At 51.7% G+C, this 19802-nt stretch overlaps 1 protein-coding gene across 1 annotated transcript in view; it reads left to right on the top strand.

Annotated features, from left to right (window-relative positions):
- The window catches only part of LOC141950100 (hydrocephalus-inducing protein homolog), an 88126-nt gene that overhangs the window by 53069 nt on the left and 15255 nt on the right, over positions 1-19802 (top strand). Inside the window, exons 19-28 of the mRNA XM_074884501.1 lie at positions 769-1024; positions 2885-3028; positions 4774-4917; positions 5771-6084; positions 13644-13836; positions 14830-14946; positions 15646-15855; positions 16715-16852; positions 18536-18713; positions 19228-19355. Of these exons, the coding sequence (XP_074740602.1) occupies positions 769-1024; positions 2885-3028; positions 4774-4917; positions 5771-6084; positions 13644-13836; positions 14830-14946; positions 15646-15855; positions 16715-16852; positions 18536-18713; positions 19228-19355 (1822 nt within the window). The remainder of the gene's footprint in view (positions 1-768; positions 1025-2884; positions 3029-4773; positions 4918-5770; positions 6085-13643; positions 13837-14829; positions 14947-15645; positions 15856-16714; positions 16853-18535; positions 18714-19227; positions 19356-19802) is intronic.

Genomic DNA, 19802 nt, shown 5'->3' on the forward strand with positions numbered 1-19802 from the left:
GGTCTGTATTTAGCTGCTTGTGGCAGACATGCATTTTGTAAGCCGTGTATTCTGTCCTTTTCAAAAAACCAGTAACTGTTCCAGGAACAATTCATGTCCTGGTCATGCTCAGATTTATAGAGGGTAAAATAATTACTCCAGACTAGCCTGCAGTTAGTGTTTCTTTACATGAAGAAATCAATTTCCATTGAATATTCATTTTGGTTTATATCTAGCTCTCGTTATTCATCTCTCGTTGTTGCTCTGTCCCCTCAGCAGCCAGACCTGGTCTTGCTGCCATGTTTGTATTGGGGAAACTTCTGTTGATCCTGTGTTCTCACAGTGCATTTATCTTCCTAAACCACAAAACCAGCTGCACTGTTCAGGCAAAGGATGACATGTTGGGGGTGATGAGGGTTGGATGCTCCCTAAGGGATGGGGGGTGAGGGGATAACGTGGGTGCCAGGGCAGGGGCCCCGCCAGCGAGGCAAGGGGTGCCCAGGTTACTGGAGGGTCTCTAGGCTGGTGATGCTCTGTCTGCAGCAGCTGAGATGATGATCTTCATGCAGCTCTTCCTTGCTGTACGCAAACAGAGCAGCTGCTGGATGCTGATAAGCTTAGGGGCAACCAAGGTCTGGCTTTTGCTGAAGCTTTGAGCTAGGTCAGCCTTTTTGGAGGTGCTTTTATTGCTGAGTGTGCAGTCAGATAACGCCATCAGGGTGCTGAAGCTGGGTGACCGCTGGGAGATAGCAGCTCCCATGACATTTTCCATCTCTTTTTCTCTTCCAGCCTGGATCCCTGCTGTTACCACTTCAAGATAACAAACAAAGGACGGCGCACCCGTTGGCTCTACTGGTCAACAGAAGGTTTTGGCCAGTTTCACCAGCGCGATCGTGTCCCTGCTGTCAGCACCACCAAGGGCCAAGGTTCCTCCCAGAGCCCCAGACCTGCCTGCCCTGTGTTTAAGGTTCAACCGCAGAGGGTGGAGCTGATGCCGGGCAAGACTATGGAGATGGTGCTGGAAGGCTTCTCCAGTACTCCCCAGGTGAGGTCCCCCCCAAGGGCTGAGACTTCCCAATCAGGAGCAAGTGCTTTCAAGAGCCACAAGTTACCATGGCAGCACCAGCTGCTTTCCTCCCTGGCCACCATCAGCTCCTAAGGCTTTTTCATGTTTCCATGGCTACCGTAAACCCAACCTGCTGATACCAAAACACGGGCTGAAGGAAACATTGCTAATTCAGGGGCAAATGGCAGGTTACAAGGTGTCATGTGCTGAGGCAGAAAGGAAGGGCAGAGAAAATAAGTTACACTTAGACTAGGAGCACAGGCAGAAAGTAAATAAAAAAGTGCAAAGTAATGTATCTGGGGGAAGCAGTGAGTAAAACAAAACACCTGTGAAGGGAGGGAGTGTCTGGGAGTAGCATCATTTTTCCTCTGTAGACAAACATGGGCAGAGGGCTTGTCTGGGACTGAGTCCTGGAGCAGAAAAATGAACAGTGTGTCAGCTGTAGTGATCGGGGTGATGTTCATCCATGTGGGAAACTGTTCGCAGGGATCATTATAATTGACAGCTTGGCCTTTGTCAATATTTCCATAACAGCTTGCCCCAGTCTCTCAGCCAGTCCCGGGGTCCCAAGGGCAGGCAGGTCTCGCAGCACCCTTGGATGGCAGCTCAGAGGGGGAGATTTCAGCAGGATCACTGGGTGTTCTCCTCCCTGGACCCTTCTTTCCAGGGAAATCCAACTCTGCAGAGAAGCTGCCAGCTAACCCTGGTGTACATTCCCTTTCTCCAAGACCGCTGACCACAGATATTTAGGTGAATGTGGAATAAATCTACATCAAGCTCCTGCTGAAACTTGTGTTTTGAAAGGTGTTTGAAAGGATTGCCTTGGTGGTAGCTTGAGGAATACTCGATTACTCACCTAGCTGACTGCGATGGGACTGTCCCTGTGCAGTTTGTTTTGCTGAAACGGGGAAAAGGTACCAGAAAGGAAATAAAGTGACCAGGGTGCAGGTGAGGCTGTCTTGCCTGGAAAGCCGAAAGGGGATCTGTGAGCTGAGCTGTGGCTACCTGCCTCCTGCAGTCAAAGCCAAGACCCTGGGAGTGGGCTTTCCACCTTCCTCGGGTCTTGAGAACTTAATACTCTTGAGGTTGGTCAGAAGCCCAACTCCCTGCATTGCACACGCAACATGGATGATTTTGAGTCTGTAGACTCCGAGGAGGAGTTGGGTTGTGGTGTTGTATCAGAGGGAAGAGTGAGAAGTGAAGGGAGGAATTTGGGGAACTGAAACCATGAGAAATCAGGAAAAAGTCTTAAGTGTAAGAGCATCCAGCTTAAGCAGAGGGTTTTCATGTGAACTGCAAGACATCTCTTTCCTGGGGAGGTTTCTTTTAAAACCAGCTCTAGGAGGGCACGGTACCTGCTAGGAATGAGTGGCCCCCTCTTTACCTGAAGGCCGTCTGGCTATTTGGGTTTTTCCCATGGATCCTGTCCACTAAGCTTCCAAGGGAGGGTTTGCTAGCATTGGCCCTTCTATCACCTGTTTTCCTTAATATAGTTGTATTATTATTTTTTTTTTAAATCAGTTCCTACAGCTTTCTATAAGTATTATGCTTGGCAGTGGTACAAATCAGAACAGTAATCCTTTGGGGCAGGGACTATTACAACTGTAGGCAGCACATGACTCACAAGGGCTTTTTGTGGATAGTGGGGTGTAGCATTACGGACGTTTGAGAGCAGAATAAATGGGATGCAGCATAAAAAGAAAAGGGGACTGCTGAGGAGCCCAGTGGCTGTAACTTGATGGCGGTAATACGGTCTCTGGCTGGGTGGGTAGCAAATGCAGTGTGTTTTCGGGACGCCCTGCTGGCCCCCGCTGAGTGACGGGTGACTCCTCCGTGCAGGTGGTGAAGGAGCGGCTGCTGTGCCACACCGTCGTGGGGAGCAAGGCAGGGAAGGCACAGATAAAGCAAGTGGATGTCACGTGCGAGTTCATTGCTCCCGTCCTGCAGATGTCCTCCAGAGAAATCACTTTCCGGGTGGAGAAGGTAAGTCTCTGGATTTCATCCTGGCATTGAAGAGCATGGCTGATGACTGAAAGCCTGGTGGGGGCGTGTGCTTGTGTTCAAAGGAGGAAGTTAAATGGCTTCTCCAAGTCCGTGGGACTTTGACTATTGAGCTGAGCTGGACCAAGATTTTGCCATTAACACTGAGATCAATATTTCGCTCCTCTGGGATTGGGAGCAGTCCCACCAGCTGTATTCTGCCTTCATGATGTGGAGACAGAATTGAGCTGCTGAGCCAAGGGCACAGGGCGAGATGTGTGGGACCCACGAGAACAGCGTGGGCCTTGCACAGCCACCTCGTGTGCTGGGGCTGCAGGTGGGCGAGCAGAGTGCTGCAGCTGAGCGATGCTAAACCCCCTCCTCACCCGTCCTGAGGTGCTTCATAAAGTAAGTGAAGATGTTTTTAGAGATGGGACTGGTGTTTAACTTCACCCAAGTAAAACTGAGATAACAGCTGCTCTGCCGAGGGGGATCATGGCTACTTCTAGAGAGACACCAGTTCCTGTACTCGGTGTGAAGGGAGGTTTTTGGGGATCCTCCAAGGCGCAGTGATGTCTGAACACTGATCCTGTAGGGAAGCTGAGAAGAACTGAGATTCCTGTCAGCTCCTCAGGCTGATGAGAAAAACCTGTCATCTCTTGTCTCTCTCTGCGTTCTCTGCTGTTGGTATGGATGCTAGCTCTTTGCAATTCCCCAAGCTTCACCTTCTTCAAAGGACCCGCAGACATCCTTCAGCTGCAGTGACGATAACACCAGCGCAAAGCAGATGCCCTTTAGCCTCTGGATCCTGACTCCTGCATCACCTTTCACTCTCCCGTGAGGTGTCTGAAAAAGAGAAGATATTTCATTATTTAGTTTCTGTGTTTTCAGGTCTCTCCTCTGGTTCCCAGGCTTCCAGAGAAGCACAGAATCCTGTGAGCAGGCAGTTTGGGTTTAATTAGAAGCTTTTCAGCTCTCCCTGATGTCTGCCTGTGGTCTGCTTGATGCCATGCGCTCTGATTTATCGAGTGTTACGACGCTGCAGCTGTTTGATATCGATACATCCAGAACCAGTTTCCCAAACACTGTCTAGTTGATATAAACCATGCAGGAAGCCCAGAGCAATGCATAAACAGGAAGAAATAGCTTAGGCAGAGCTGAGCTTTGAGGCTACAGACAGCTTGTCACTGGAGCAGGGGCAGCAGGACACCTGTTGCAGCCCGACTGTTGAGGTTTCTAGCTGGCTGTATGTGCCTGTAGATGTTCAAAGCTAACCTTAGGCTGCTGCAGGCTCTCCACTGTGGGCCAAATCCTGCTCGCTTTTCTCCTCTGACCAGCATCACTGCTTTTATGAGGCTACTAGAGCTGATAAGGTTGTAAGAAATTACTGTATGTGAGTGAAAATCATCTTGTTCCATTCTTCTCGAGGGAGGATACAAAACTGGAGACAAGTGGTCTGGGTTCACTTTCTGCTATTGATCTTGTTCATGCAGCTGCCTCCTCGCGGGGTCCTATTCCCTCCTCTGTATGCAAGAGTGTTTCCCTGTCCCCAGGGGATGCTGTGGTTTCTAAATATGAAAGGCATCAGATATACTTAGAGAAAAACCACCTAGAAGGGTAGAAACTAATAAAAATAGTAAATAGAGGTGTATGCCCTTTGGGGTTGAAAAACTTGAAATGCATCAGAAAGGGAAGGAGTTCCATGGCCACTTCACGTTGTTTTTTTCCCTTGTGTCCTGTTTCTGTAGCAACCCAGTGATGTCCTAACTCTGCAGTACCAGCCTCTTTCTTTAAGAAACGCATCCTCCCTGCCACTCAGCATTGTCCTGGCCTTAGAGCAGCCCTTCTTAATCTGTGGTGCAGACCAGCAGCCCCTCTCTGCAGACGTTCAGGTGAGCAGCCGTGGGCCTTCCTGCTGGTGGGGTTTGAAGAGGGGGGAGTGTGGTGGTACGTTTCTGTTGGGAGGTCCTCTAGTAGAGAAGTTTATTCTTTAGACTCAGTGGTAGACTGGCCTGAACTAAATCAGATTTGAAACGAGCTGCTGAAGGAAATGAAATATCATCTGAACTGGGGAAATACATCCTGTCTCTAAGACGTGAGAAGAGGGGAGCAGGCAGCTAGGTCTGGGCAAGCCGTGTAGTAAAGGTGTCTCTTGGAGGCCATCGAGCTCTCCAGCAGCCGTTCTCAGATAACCTCAGGAGGAGCTTGCTTTCTTCAAGGGCAGCCCTGCTTTCAGGAAGGCTGAGGAAGCTCCTCCAGCTGCTGCCTGGCCCCTGCCCTGTTGTTGGTGAAGGTGTTGGACATGGGCTCTGCTAAACGCTTGTTGTAGGCACGGCCACCACTTCTGTGCTGCGCCAGTGACTAGCTCCTGCAAGGGTGAGGCTGCAGTGCCATGCTGCTTGTGCCGTGAGGGTAAAGGAGTTCCTCTAGAGCTGGGGCAAAAGGCCCTGGTGTGCCAGAGTGCTGATTTAGTTGTGTATTTAGCACATAGCTTCTGTGGGTCCCAAATTCAGCAGAAGAATATTTATTTTCCTCGTGTATTGATGCAGAGCACAGTGAGATGAGCCTGAGATAGTCTCAGACAAGAGCGTGGTGGGGCTTGCAGTCAGGCGCACACTGTGAAGGAAACGCAGGATGAACTGAGAAGCCTACGCTGGGGTCACACGTTGAACATTTACACGTTTCGTGCTGCCAGACCTTGGGACTTCATCACACTGGTGATTAATACTCTTCATTTCCTTGCAGCCCGTGAAGCTGGAGATAGGGGAGGAACTTCATCTCTCCATCAGATTTAACCCTGCTTATGAAGAGGATTTGTGTAGCCGGGTAGTAGAGAAGGTTCTGAAGATACGATTTCTTGAGCACCCTCATGAGGAGCAGGTCACGGTTCGGGGAGAAGTCTACTTTCCGAATCTCCATATCCAGCCCACGGCCCTGGACTTTGGCTGCATCTTGAACGACACTGAAGGTGTGCGTTACATCGAGATGACCAACCGCAGCCCACTTCTTGTCCAGTACCACTGGGCGTTCCTGATGGACAGCCGCGTGAGCCAGATGAGGTATGTGCCCCTTCGCTCTCTCCTTGCAGCTCTTCTCCTTCCTCGTGTCCTGTTTGTGCTTTGCAAAGACCAAGGCTGTTTGCCTGTGATCTGACAAATTGCTTGCAACTTTCCCTGTGGGAGTAACACCTACCAGCCGTGGTCGGGCTTAGGTTCTCAGGGAATAAGTGATCTCCACCAGTTTGACACTGGGAAGGAGACAACGTTCTCCAGCCAAGCTGGGGCTGTGAGATGCTACCAACACTTTTTGCATTGTCCATAGCCTAGAGTCCTGCTTTATTTCTGGAGCTACAAACCTATACTTAGGCACTGGGACAAGCAGATATATGATTTTTCTTTCCTGCCAACCCTACGTGTTGTCATTTTACACTAAGAACCTACACAGGCACTGCCACCAGAACGATATGCTGCTGCCCCAGTCTCTTGCTGCTGCTTTGCTGTAGCCCCCATACTGGTTCCCCTGGGAAGGAAGGCTGGTATTGGAAAGCTGCTTTCTCAGACCTTTGTGGCCTGAGGCAAACACCACACTGGTGAAGTGAATTTTCATCTGTTAAACTGCTCATCACATTCTCCAAACAGCTATTTAGTGTTTTACAGGGAAACGGCAGGTTCTGCTGCAGCTTTGGGTACAGCTGTAGGTGTTGGTGGGAGCACTTGTCTGAACGTCCATGGGAAGCGGGGCCATCCAGTGCTGGGCTGTGGTTTCCAAGCCCAAGAGCAATCTTGCAGTCATGCTGGAGCACATTTATAAACACATTTCCAGCAGTTCCTCCCGCTGTGGCCTCTCTGCATAGCACAAAAGTCTAGTCTGGGCAGTTTTAATTACAGTAGCAAATGGTTTTTCCATAATGCCCTAGGAAACTGAGCAAAGTTAACCATTGTGCGTTGAAGTGCTGCCATTACAAATAATAGAGATCATCAATAAACAGGTTTGTTTAGAGAACTGGGATCTGGCTCAGAGGACACAACCTACTGGGAACTGGAGATTAGCTATGGCTATGAGGAGAGCTTGGGGGAGAAGACCTGGGCGCTGGGGTAGCCTGTTCACAGCTGGATCTTACCGAGTAACAACCAGTCTTTAGTGTGGCCCTTCTTGATGCACGGCACCTTCAAGAACAGACACTAAAATGCAGAGGAAAGCCCGCAAAAGCAGGTGGAGGGAGGTGGGCAGGGAAGAAGGAGCAGAGCTGTAAGCTCTGCTTGGAGGCCCCATCATCTCCTGGTAAACTAGATTAGGGTTTAATTGCAAGCTAGAGGGAAAATCTAATTTTGATGATAGAACAATGCATATGTTTTATAATAACAGAGAAGCAAGCACGTTACAGCAAAGCCTGTGTGGAATTAATTTCTTCTGGGGCCACTTGCTGGCCAGTTGCCTGTTTATCTTTACTCTTTCCTTTTTTTAGAACCAATTTAGGTTTTTGGAAATGTGAATGCTGAATCAGTTTTCAGCTTTTAATTACCCCGTCTCCACCTGAACTGTCTTAGGACCTGAGCCTGCAGGTGCTTGTTCTTCCAGGGGATGCTGAGTCACCCAACTCTGCTGAGTCGGTAGCAGTTGAGGGTCCTGAGCATCTGGCAGGGTAGCAGCCTCTGCTCCGAAGGGTTTGGCATAGCCCCTTCACTGGCTCGTTAGCACTGGGGACGTTGTGGCAGCTCCCTTTTCTGCTCTGTATGTTAATTAAGCAGAAATGTACTTTCTGTGGGTCCCTCAGCAGACACCATGTGATTCTCCGTGGCAGAGCTGGAAATGAAGATGGTCTCCAAGCTATTAAGACCTCAAGTTGCTCATTAAGAGCCTGGCAGAAGGGCAGCATGTCAGATATTATTTCTGGTCCACATTAAGCACTGTTAGTATTCTAAATTTTCAGATCAAACTCACCCAGTCTGACATCGAGGGAATCAAACATCAGGTCTCATGAAGGTGAGATCAATAGAGTTTAACCATCCGTCCATCTGACCTTGCTGGAGCCGATCATCAGAGACTGCCACCATCAATCAGACACACACGTTTATTTTGGCCAGGAGAGAAAAATGTTGTTCCTCTGCCTGGACAAGACTGTGTGCTTAGATCTTTTTTTCTTCTAATTGTTCAACCTATTTTTCCTACTTACCCTTTAATCACTGCTGCTACTTTGAGCAGAGCAATCATATAAGCAACACAGTCCAACCATTGCTGTGTGGTTGGACGTGCCCAACTCACGCCAACCCATGTCCCTTCTCTGGCACTGCTGAGCCATAAATCTCTCATGGTTACTCTTCTTCTAGACCTCTACATGGTTAGAGACAGACTGAGAATACGTTCTCCTCACCCTTTGGGCCTTTGATAGCTCAAAGCTGAGTTAAGCCTTTGCACCAAGATGTTTTCTGCAGCGTTGGAATGGGTCACCAGAGTCACCCAGCAGGAGACAGTAGGTCTGGACTCAAATTTGGACATTTTATCATATTTCTTACCTTAAAGGTTTCTTCCTGAAAGACTGATTTGTCCCCCTTTCTAAGGGCAGTATCCAGCTCCTCGGCTTTGTTTGGGTTTCCCATCAAAAGGAAGACATTAAATCCCAAAGGATATACAAGGATTTTTTTTGAGACCTGTGACAAAGGCTGCCAAAGGCTCATCCCCAAACTTTGCTCTTCTCTAGAGTTTTCATCCTCTGTTAAGGACCTGTGCCTTGTCATTTACTTTGAGCATGGCTGTTCCTGCATCACCTCTTTGTCCCCTTCACGCGAGACACGTTTCCTCCCTGGGACAGAGCTGACACACACCAATCAGTCCGTGTGCCAGGATGGATCAGCAGGGAGCTCTGCACCTCTGTGGCACATGTCAAACCCCTCTGTGTATTGATCTGGTGTGTCTGGACCGTGGGAACTTCGTAGCTACAAATCCAGCATAATGCATTGCCAGTACATTCTTTGGGGAAAGGCTTTGTTGAGCTAAACATGTAGAAAATGACTCTTTCCTTTCCATCCAGGATTTTCTCGGCCAATGTGTTTTGAATCAACCAGGAGCCATTCTCCTCCCAAGTGGATCTTCCTACAGCATTAGTAACTTCTCATTCCTCCGCCCTCTCTCCTTCCATGTCCCCTGGCAGGTTGCAGTGCAGGGACCCTGTGAGCCAGATCCCAGCCTTGTTACTGACCAGAAAACCCCAACTCTCTGTTATATTTGATGGGGTTTCTGCTTTGTTGTTTTTGTAACAAGGAAGAAATGGAAAATGCAGGCAGTGAAAAACAGTGCAAGGCAAAAATCTGACAGCAGTCCTCTGTCAGCCACCGGAGGGGAGAGGTAGCAACAGCAGCAGCGAGCATGTACATCCGAAATGCACCCATCCACCGTGCCCCTGGTGCTGGGGAGTCTCAGATGGGTGACAGTAGACCATACCCCCTCCTCATCCCCCCAGTGCCATCAGCTCCTCGGGGCAGTACGTTTTGGGCTTTGGTAGCCCCATGGGTGCTGCTTTCCCTGCTTAAATCCCGTGGGTAAGGTAGAAAAGGGCTGAGTCGTGATGGAAATGTGCTGCTGAATGCGGCCTTCAGCTCCGTGTGGTTTGGCAGCAGCAGAGAAGCGTTTTGCTTGGTGTAAGGGAGAAGTGGCCTCTTATTTCTTAGAGATGGAGTGTCTGGGAGCAAGGACTGGTGCCAGGCAGGCTTCACCTCTGGGGTGGCAGTGCGGCTGCTGTGAACAGCTGATGGAGAGTCTCTGTGCTTGTGGACAGAGACACTGGGGAGCTGGAGCAAGGGAGACCTGGAAATTTGCTGCCTGTTGCACCCAGAGAGAATGAAAAGTAAATAAAATGATTGCCAGGGAGGGGTTTGGAGCCAGGCGTAAGCGAGCATATGCTGTTACCAAGTCTATCTTAGAGACATAAACCTGCATACTAGGTGTGGCACAGTGATGCTTTATCGGGACAAAGGTTGCGGGGGTGATGATTTTCTGTTTGCAACATGTCTGTAAGCTTCTTTCTTCTCTGCTGTCACCATGTATCCTCCATCTCCGTGCCTTTTCCAGCACGGTGCTGCTCTTTTCCCAGCTCACGTGCTGGCGAGTCAGCCAGCCTGCCCCAGGCCTGGGCATGGCACCTTCTGGTTGCGCTCCTGGGAGCCTGACTGCAGGTTTGAGACAGCTTCTGCTGCCCCAGGGCTTCTGACAGCCCATTACGCTGTCGCACACCTGGAGGACTTTCACCTGGGCCATTGCAGTGGAGGTTGGAGCCCAGAACAGCTGCGTGAGAGTTGCTTTAACTATTCCTCTTGGGTTTTCTGAGGCTCAGCCTCCTCCTTTGCACAGGGTGACAGACCCTGAGAGCTGTCCTTCGCCTCGGGGACTGGGGAGCAGCCCCAGGCTGTTGGAGGAGCAGATTGAGGGTAGGGAAGGCGAAGGAGAAAGCATTGGTTGGGTGAAAAGTGCTGCACGTCCTACCCAAGGTGCTGTCGGGCAGCTGACTGTCTCAGGACAAAGTGTGGGAGGTGTCCCTGTGTCACCCACGCCCCGAGCAGGCTGCGGTGGGATGGGGGTTGCCTTCTGGTTTTGTAGCCGGTCAGCAAACGCTGTCTGGAAGGTGACGACGTCTTGCTCTGTCAGCGATGTTCAGCTAGCAAACCTGGGGAGCAGCTGACTTCTGTCTTTGCTTTCTGGACATCTTCATTACCCGGGGCACGCAGCGGGAACCCGAGGTATGTTTGCACTGCAAACAGCATCCTTCTCCCTGTAAATGATGTTACGCCCGTGCGGCCTGGATGACTCCTCCTTTAATTCCCTCTGGGCAGGAGGCTGCTGCTCAAGGCCGGTCTCTGCAGAGCTTCAATGTTTATGAAACAAAATGTTGATTTTTTTTTAAATTTTTCTGTTGTTCATGGGAACGGCTTGCTGTCATAGCCTGGATGAGGTAGAGCGAGAGCATCGATTCAGGGACTGCTGCTGTTGCTTCCCCGTCATCTCTCTGGCAGAGCATTGAGTAGTGAAGCCACCAGATGAAATCTGGGGGACAGGATGGGCTATTTATAGTCCTCTTTATTTGCTGACCTGCTGTCACTGCATGTGGCAATGAGGAGTACGGTGACAAAATTTTCCAGACCTTGTTTCTCGTAATTTCTCCAGCTGTTTCTCACCCTTCACTCTTTTCCTGCTTCCAGCAAGCTGTGCATCAAACAGCTTTCCTTAAGGGAAAATCCCTCTGAACGCACTGGCGTCGCTCTGCCCAAGAGTGCCGTCTCTAGTATCGCTGTGCTCTTTCCTGGTGCATCCCTGTCTTCAGAGGGTAGGTGAGAAATCTTTAAACTCTTAGGAGAAGAGGCTCAAGCCAAATTTGAATCTAGGTGCCAAATCTTCACATCTTTTTGGGTGTAAATCTGCACAGGGGATTTTTGTGCTGATTCATTCTAGTCCAAGGTGCTGCCTAGTGCAGAGGTGATGGAGAGCCCAGCTTCCCTGCTGGTCCCATCATCACCCCTGAGCTGGCTGCTGCTGAGACAGGGATTGGCAGCAAAAACCCTTCCAGAGAATGGGGATTTTGTCCTGCATGAGGCTGGACACTCACAAGACAGTGAAACTGGTGCTCATCCTTCTGTACAGCCACTCTTTCTCCCCGAGAGGCTGATATTGGGATGGTGGATGGGCAGGATGGGTTTTGGGTGGGTTTCAGATCTCTTGCTGCTGACTGACTGGTTTAAGGCAGACGAGAATACCAGTCAGGGAGATCATTTCCCAAAACACCATCCTGTATTTGTTTTTCAGAAAGAGTGGGATCTGCCTGGCATGTGCCAGTGCTCTGTTTTCCTCTTGTATCACCGAGGAGACAAGAGACTGTCCCGGCATGGAGCAGAAGCAATGCTTGCTGTTCCTCTAAAAGCCAGAGCCAGTGTTTTGGTCCCACAATGGTTTCTTTGCCAATGTTTTCTTTGGCCACAGCCACCAGCTCCATGTGCTCTAGGTGAGGAGCCACTCCATGCTGTGATAGACTCTGTTAAATGAGCCTGTTATAAAAAAATCTTCTCTTATCCACCTGGTCCATCTCTTCATCCCTGAAAACAGCCACAGTGAGAAGACCTGCTGTTACTACTGCCATTGTAGCTGTGCAGGAGCATTGATTCATAGAATATCTCAAGTTGGAAGGGACCCATAAGGATCATCATTCCTAGATCTCTTGGGAGTTGTGAGGCACAGAGCCTCTAATCCAGAAATGGAAACCAGCCTTAAATGATGAGCTGCAAAGCTAGAGACAAATACTCATTTGGGAGCACGTCGTTAAAGGCACTGAGTTCCCGGCTGGGAATGAAGCACCCACATTGCTGTAAAAGATGGGCCTCGTTTGCCCTCGGGAACACTTGCAGATAGGCGTGGTGACAGGCAGGCATGGTTCCAGTGTGTCCCTCCGTGGGGCATCAGAAGGGTGAACAGAGTTACTGTGAGCACCTGCTGCAATTTGAAACAGGGAATGTAGTCTGAGTCACTGGGAATGTTTGAAAATGTTAAACCGAACACTTTTTAGTGACACATGTTGGTCAAACTATCAACTCAGTCCTGTCAGTAAGATGAGCTGTTGAACTGCTTTGCTGAATCATTTGCCAAATTGGTCCTCAGATGGTTTGTGTTTAGAAGCTGCTGGGGAGGTGACCATGCCGTTGGTAAGTGCCACATCGGTTATAGCCTTGTTTCAGCAGAGCTGCTGCCCTTTTAGCGCGAGGTGCGGTTGGAGCCGTTGTTTCACAACCAGGGAATACCGGTGGCACAGCAGGAGCTGAAGCTTGTCATCGGCGTTTGCTGTGTATTGATTAAAAATGACCAAAGCTTCCTTCCCCAGAGCACCAGTCGCTGCTGCTTCAGTGCTCCTCAGGGATCAATGGGCTGTTCAGTTGTGAGTCTCTGCCTGGAGTTGCTCAGCGTGTCTTTCCACGCTGCCCCGTGTGTGTGGGGGTGTCCCGTACCGGGCTCCATGGGTGCCCCCGCACGGTGCTGGGCTCTGTCGGGGTTAGGGCACAGCAGGCTCCGGGCTCCATCCCTGCTCCTGCCTTACGGCGCTTGGAGAAAGCCTCGGGCATTGCTGCTTGCTTGTGCTGACCTGCAGCTGCGGGTGGGTGTCAGGGGAAATATTCCGGATTAGCACCTGGTAGAGCTGCAGAAGTTCTGGCTTTGGCCCTCTGGGTGGGGGAGGCACAGTCTGCAGCTGTGGGTGCTTTCAGGAGGGCACTGGTGGGTCTGCACTGGCTTGTTGCTGTCCGGATCTGCCCCTTTGTGTCTCAGGTTCACCTTTTTGCCCAGTTTGTGTGTCTCTTCCTTTCCTGCTGTGCTTTTTACCTCCCTACAAGGCTTTCACCTGTGTCCTCTTCCATTTCTCCTTGCAGCCAGTTGCCAGCTGCCTGCGCTGCCGCTATACCAGCATCATCCCTAGGCAGCCCCATATGCTGACCTGCTCCATCCTGGTTTTGGAGCTGCTGGGTCAGACCCGTTACTGAGTTCACAGCACCAGTGCCCACCCGGGGGCCGCATCCTGCTGAGGAGCTGTTCGTGCAGGCTTCCCTCCCTCCCACTGCAGGTCCACAATCAAAGTTATGTTATTTTCCAGGTTCAGCCCTCCAGTACCTAAATTTTTCATCAAACCCCAACCATCAAAGGAGGAGGGAGCCTGGTCCAAGCGCTCGGTGTCTGCAGGGAGCAGCTGCAGGGATGGAGGTGTGGAGGAACCAGCCAAAGCCCTGGGAGCCGCAGGGGATCCTGCCCAAGAGCCAGCAGATGCAGATGACTCCCTGGAAGCAAAGGTAGATTTTCTTGTACACCTACCGCTTGCATTGCCTCCCCCAGCTTGCCACCAAAAAGCCATGCTTGTGCCAATCCCCCTTTTTGCTGCCCTGCTGTCATGTGCCCTGAGGGCGGGCTGGGCAGCAGGGCCAGTGGCTGGACACGGGGCTTCTGGGGAGGGAGAAATCAGATAGTTTTGCTTGGAGAAGCCCACTCAGATCCTACGGACCTATGCTGAGTTTGGGTTTTTTTGGCTTGTTTTTACACTGTAAAATGAGGCTTTTATCTGCACCATGATGTGAAGGCCTCCAGTTTCCTTCCTGTATCAAGCTGTGCCAAGTACTGTGATCTCCATGTACCACCTTCTCAACCCCAGCTGGAGCCGCCTGTTTTTATGTCTCTGCCTTCACCCGAGACCTGCAGTATTGCAGAGATGGCCACAGAGCTGTCTTTGATAAAATGAGACTTTGCAAAGTCATTGTCTCTTCCTCCTGGCATGGAAAATGGCCTTTGGTCTGCTGACCTTCCTGGTGAACCTCGGTGCTTTGGAGCTTGATGTCCGTGCTAGTGGGAACTGGTGCCTTGTTCTGCATTGTGTGGGACAGAGGCTGCTCCTGGGGCAAAAAAAAGGATGCAGGAAAGCATGGGAAGTTCTGAAAGCACTGGCGTTGGCGTTAAGTTCAAGGAGAGGGGTTGCATCTGCTCACATCCAAATACCGGTCATTTTAACATTATAACGGCACATTTTTTCTGAATCAGGAGAAATGATACCCTGTAGACGTAAAGAATAGTGTGGCTGAATGTTTTCGGATAGAAGGGTGGAATCATCTTTATTTCCTGCTTTGTTGCCATGTATGCAGAAATAAACCAAAGAAATTCAAGTAGATATGGCTAAGTAGGATCCAAAAGTGCTTCAAAGGATATGTCTGGATTGCAGCTCATCTTCCTGCAGCAGAGTGGTCTCACCCAGACCAGCCAGCTGCTCACTGCAGCCCACGGTGCTTGTTTTCCAGCTCCTGCCATCCACTGCTGCGGAGCTGGAAGGTGCTGTGGAGACTCAGAGCCTGGTGGGGATCAACAAACTGATGCAGCTTGTGGAGGCAGAGCCCGTCATCTTGGGAATGGAGGAGGTAAGTGGGAATCCATCTTGTGCCACGTTTCCAGTGTGGCAAGCAGTTATGTAGCTCCCCCCCCTCCCACTGGTGGCCCTCGATGCTGCTCGCAGAGTGGCCTCACGTCCCTCCAAGCCCATCGCACAGCGCTGCTGAAGCAACTGGTCACTGGAGAGGCCACGCAGGACATGTCGTAGGGTTGACCTGTGCAGCAGCTGTGGAGGGCATTATTCATCTTTTTGCTAATCAAGGGCTCAACAGGAAATTTCTGCAGTAGCTTTTGCTGTAGCATCTTGAGAGAGCGCAGCATGCAAATCGGAGAGAGCGAAAAGCATCAGGAGTCAGATGAGCTGGGCTGGAGTCCTCCCCCCCAGCTCTAAGGGCTTTCACCTCCGAATACTGTGTTTCTCTTAAGGCAGTAAAAGGTGCTTTTAAAGGCAAGTTCTGCAGTGAAGAGAATTTCTTGCTGCCAGGAGACAGCCCAAATTACTTTAATATGTAGTGTATTAATTAATGCGTTAGTGAGTATGGGAGAAGATTTTTCCCGTGGCCCCTCCACTGGTAAGTGGAATGGATACAGGATGAGATTAGGGTGATTTTGCCTGTGTTTGAGGAAGAGCCCCCTCCAGCCACGTCTGTACTTCACTCCAAGCCATGGCTGCTCTTCTGCATCAATTTCCATGCTCGACATCTTGATCTCTCCTCGCCTACCTCCAGGTTTTCGATGTCCTGCCGCTCTACGGTGTGCTGCAGCCAGGCGAGAGCCAGCGGGTCATGTTCACCTTCTTTGGCCACACAAATATCGTCGCCCGTGTCATGGCGCTGTGCAGGGTGGAGGGAGGCCCGACCTACGAGATCATGCTGAGTGGGGAGGCTTCGCTCATCAGCTACCTCCTAGACGTCACGGAGATCGACTGCGGGCTGCAGGTACCGCACGCTTCTCTTGGCAGAGGTCCTTGTCGTGAAACCATCACCGGCGGATTGCCACCCACCTAGGGCTAGGGCTCTCTCCCCTTCCCAACTACTTTGTTGGCTCTATGGCTTGAAAGTACAACCTTGGAGTGGTATATCCTGCATTCAAGCTGTTTTTAATGGCCATCTCCACCCCTCTCCAGCTGGGAATTCCTCCTCCTCAAGGTAACTAACACCGCCTCCTGGGGCAGGCAGGGTCCCAGTGGTGATCTCCAGAGGGACGTGCCCCAAGACATACATCTGCTGATCCGCTCCTAAAGCCTGAGGTCCAAGGAGGTGCTCTCTTTTGATGTTCTTGATTAATCAGCAAAATAAACCAGGGAGGAAGTTAACTTGGGCTTCCCAGTCACTGTAGCTGGAAAGAATGTCCTAGAATAATCCCCACTTTACTTCTTTTTGGTTAAAAACCCCACAGATATTTCCAGCTGTTGCCCTGTCTCCCATTTTGCTGTCACTGCAGGTGCTTTTTCTTCTGCAATGTCTTGATGCCACCTCCTTTGTTCCAGCTGGGTGTGAGATGACACCATGAGGTGCAGAGAGCTTGTCTCCTCCTTGGTTTCCTTATGACTGATCTCTGTGGTTGGCACTGCCCCTCTGCATGCCGCCATCAGTATCTGTTCCTGTGTAGGGCTAAGGGGTGCCCTGTGGTGGTGGCTTCCCCAGGTTAACCTGGGAGACTCAAGTGCCCGTACCTCCTCTGCCTCTGCTTTTCTCCTGTGTTGAGTTCATTTGCTCGCATCCCAATGAAAGCAGAAGGAGGTTCCCAGTATCAGGCCTGTGCCTTCAGCTTCCCACTCCTCTGTCCTCTCTTCAGCTGTTTAACAAAGTCACCGAAGCAGAGGTCACCCTGCAGAACAGCGGGAAGATGGGATTCACCTACGTGGTGCTAAGGCCCAGCGCGGGCACCGCAGACAGCCCTCTGCCCGGCGTGCCCCTGGTCCTGCCCAGCACAGTGAGTATGGAGGTGGCGTGAGTGATTGACCCTGGCTCTGGGTCAGGCTGCCCAGGAGGGGGTTGTAGGGGAAAAAAACAAAATTAAAAAAAAAGAAAACAACCCACAAAAGCAGACAGGGGAGACAGGGCTGTAAGCAGCTGCTGCTGGGGGGCAGGGAGGGTCAAGCAAGCGTGGTCCTAATCGACGCCTTCACGGCCTTTGCCGGCGGGTGACCCTGCTGTCACACAGCAGCCACCGGCCAGAGGCACCAGCGCTTTGGGGGCTCTGGGGACCCCAACTGCTGAGTGCTCCGGCTGTGCGGGCACTGGGGCTGGACTGTGCCGGCTCTCCTGAGAGTCACCTTTCCCAGGGTGTGTGGTTGGACAGGGCTTACTCCTTGTCCCTGCCTGTAGCCCACCCTGCCAGCCCCCTGCCAGCACTGAGCGGGACTTAAATGCTCTCACTTGGGCATGAAGCTGCTTTGCCAGAAATTGTAGCAGCCCCTGTACCGGTCCCCCACTCCCCCAGCTTTGCTGCTCCGCAGCAGCTTTGTGGGGCAGTGAGGGGGCCAGGCAGGAGCAGGGCTGGAACAGTGAGGAGAGGAGTGTGCAGCATCCCACCATCCCAACTTCTCAGTCCTGTGTGGCTGTCTTTGGGCTGGAGCAGCATTCCTGTCTAGTCCCTTTTTGTAGTGGGAAGAGGAAGCCAAAGGTGTTCACATTTCCTCATGCCTGTCTCCTACAAGGGGTGACACACTGATGCCCTCTTGCTGAGAGCTTCCAAAGACCCAGCTCTGCTCGGACCCGCGCAGTCAGTTGCTGTGACAGCCCCATTGGCGCTGGCAGCTTGGCAGGGCTGGCTTTCGCTGCAGCTGTGTTCTGCGCTGCACCAGGGGCTCAGGGGACCAAGTGGCAGGATCTGTCCCACTCAGCAGCTTCTCCCTACAGCATGAAGGGGAGTGAGGAGCCGAGGGTCCAGCCCAGTGTGCAGAGGGCAAGCCGAGGAAAGCTGTGGCTGTGTCCCTCACCCAGGGCTCTGTTGCTGTCTGCTTGCATTTGCTCTCAGCCTGGCTGGCGGGAGCCTAGCCTGGGGCTCAGGCAGCCTTTCTGGAAGCCCGGAGAGGAGGTGCCCTTCCTGGCAACACCTTTCCTAGATCTCGTCCTAGTCTCTGCTCCTGCCTTTCCAGAGATGCATGTTTGCAGGTCACCATGAGCCTGGGTAGGCTCACGCACCCCCGGTGTAACTGCACAGGCAGGAGGTGTTTGGCTGGGATCATTATAAGGGGTCAGGCCCTTCAACACCAGCCTGGGAACCGCTGATGTGCTGTGGCAGGAGCTGCTGGCCATGCTGAGAGTGTGGGCACTTCACTTATTTTGCATAGTGGCTGGTAAAAGAGCTTTTATTTCTTCAGTCTGGCTCTTGCTAGCAGAGGGTAAACACCGCTAGGGGCAGAGCTGTGCTCATGCTGAGCAAGGGGTGGTCTGTGGGTCTGTCCTGGGGGAATGCATCCCTATGAGCCCTCTGAAGGACCTGGTGTAGGAGACTTCAGCTTCTGGGTACAAGAAAGCTAGAAGGCGATGTTGTCTGATCTTTCTTATATATGAGAACCTGCCTTCTCTTCTCAGCATATCTGTCGTCTGAGCCATCCCTCCACCAAACCCTCTTTGGTTCATTCCCTCCCTCTTCTCCCACACCCTGCAGGGTTACATTGGACCTGGCCAGGAGCAAGTCCTGAAAGTCTATTACCTGCCAGGAGTGCCTGGAGCCTTCTGCAGGACTTTCCAGATCCAAGTGGGTCACCTAGAACCAGAAGAAATCTCCCTGAAAGGAGAGGGGAGCTTTCCCAGGATCTACTTGGACCTGCCCAGGAACATCAAAGGTGAGCACGGCCTGTCTGCTCCCCAGGAGGGTCCCCTGTTTCTCCCCCATGTCAGATGCCCGTAGGGCAGCTCACACCTGCCTCCATCGAGCCTGGAGGTTTCAGGGCTGTCAGACCAACACTCAACCCCCTGGTTGCTTCCTGAGGCTCTGGCAGATGAGCCTGCGTGGGCTTTGCCCCATGAACCATCCTGCAGAGCTTGCCAGCATGTGTCGGAGTCCTGGGAAGGTGGTGGCTGGACAGAAATGCTCGGGAAAGCTGAGCACAGGCTGGCAGGGATTTTGGCAGGATTGGATTTGGGTCACATTGCAGGGGATGAGATGCTCCTATGTGGGGAGGAAGATGGGTGGGAATGAACATCAGGGTTGATAGAGGAAACGCAGCATCTACTTTCCATACATTGCTTGAGGAGGGTGTTTCTGGGAGAGGCCAGAATCGGGGAAGTGGGGCTTCCCAGCTTAAATGGGAATAGCGCTGTGCCACGCTTCTATTTGTGGATGTTTTCTTCCTTCAGGAAATGAAAAATATGAGAAGGTCCTCAAGGAGGTGATAGAAAAGATGGAAGACAGCCAGAGAGAGGAAGCAGTTGTTCTGGGGGAGGCTGTGGCCACGGAGCCACCCCCAGATCCCTTGGACGCCGTGGTGAGAATGGCTGCTGCCCCGTTTGACGCGTGCCACCCTCCCCCGGTGTCATTTGGTCCCCTGCTGCCCGCAGCAGGCTTCCCAGTGCCCTGCTGGCACTTGGGACCTCCCTGCCCAACCTGCCCATGATCCTGCATCAGCTCAGCATTGCCCCCGGGGCTGCCCCAGGGAGAGATCCTGAAGACCCTGCTCAAGTGATTGAATTTATGGTACTTTGGGATGGAGATGTAGGTCATCACTGGGGTATTTGCTGCTCACAACCCAAGCCCTGCCAGGTTTACAGAGCTTAATAGCAGCAGCCTGACTGTGCCCTGGGACTGTGCTGCCAGGGCTGACCTCTAAGAGACAGCAGCGTTATTGTGGCTCCCTTTACAAGAGAGCTTTTGTCCGAGCTGCTTTGGCACTGGCTGGGGGCAGGCAAAGACTTGGAGCTCTAGAAGGTTCCTG

Source organism: Strix uralensis, chromosome 15, assembly GCF_047716275.1.
Source record: "Strix uralensis isolate ZFMK-TIS-50842 chromosome 15, bStrUra1, whole genome shotgun sequence".
Lineage (NCBI taxonomy): Eukaryota > Metazoa > Chordata > Aves > Strigiformes > Strigidae > Strix > Strix uralensis.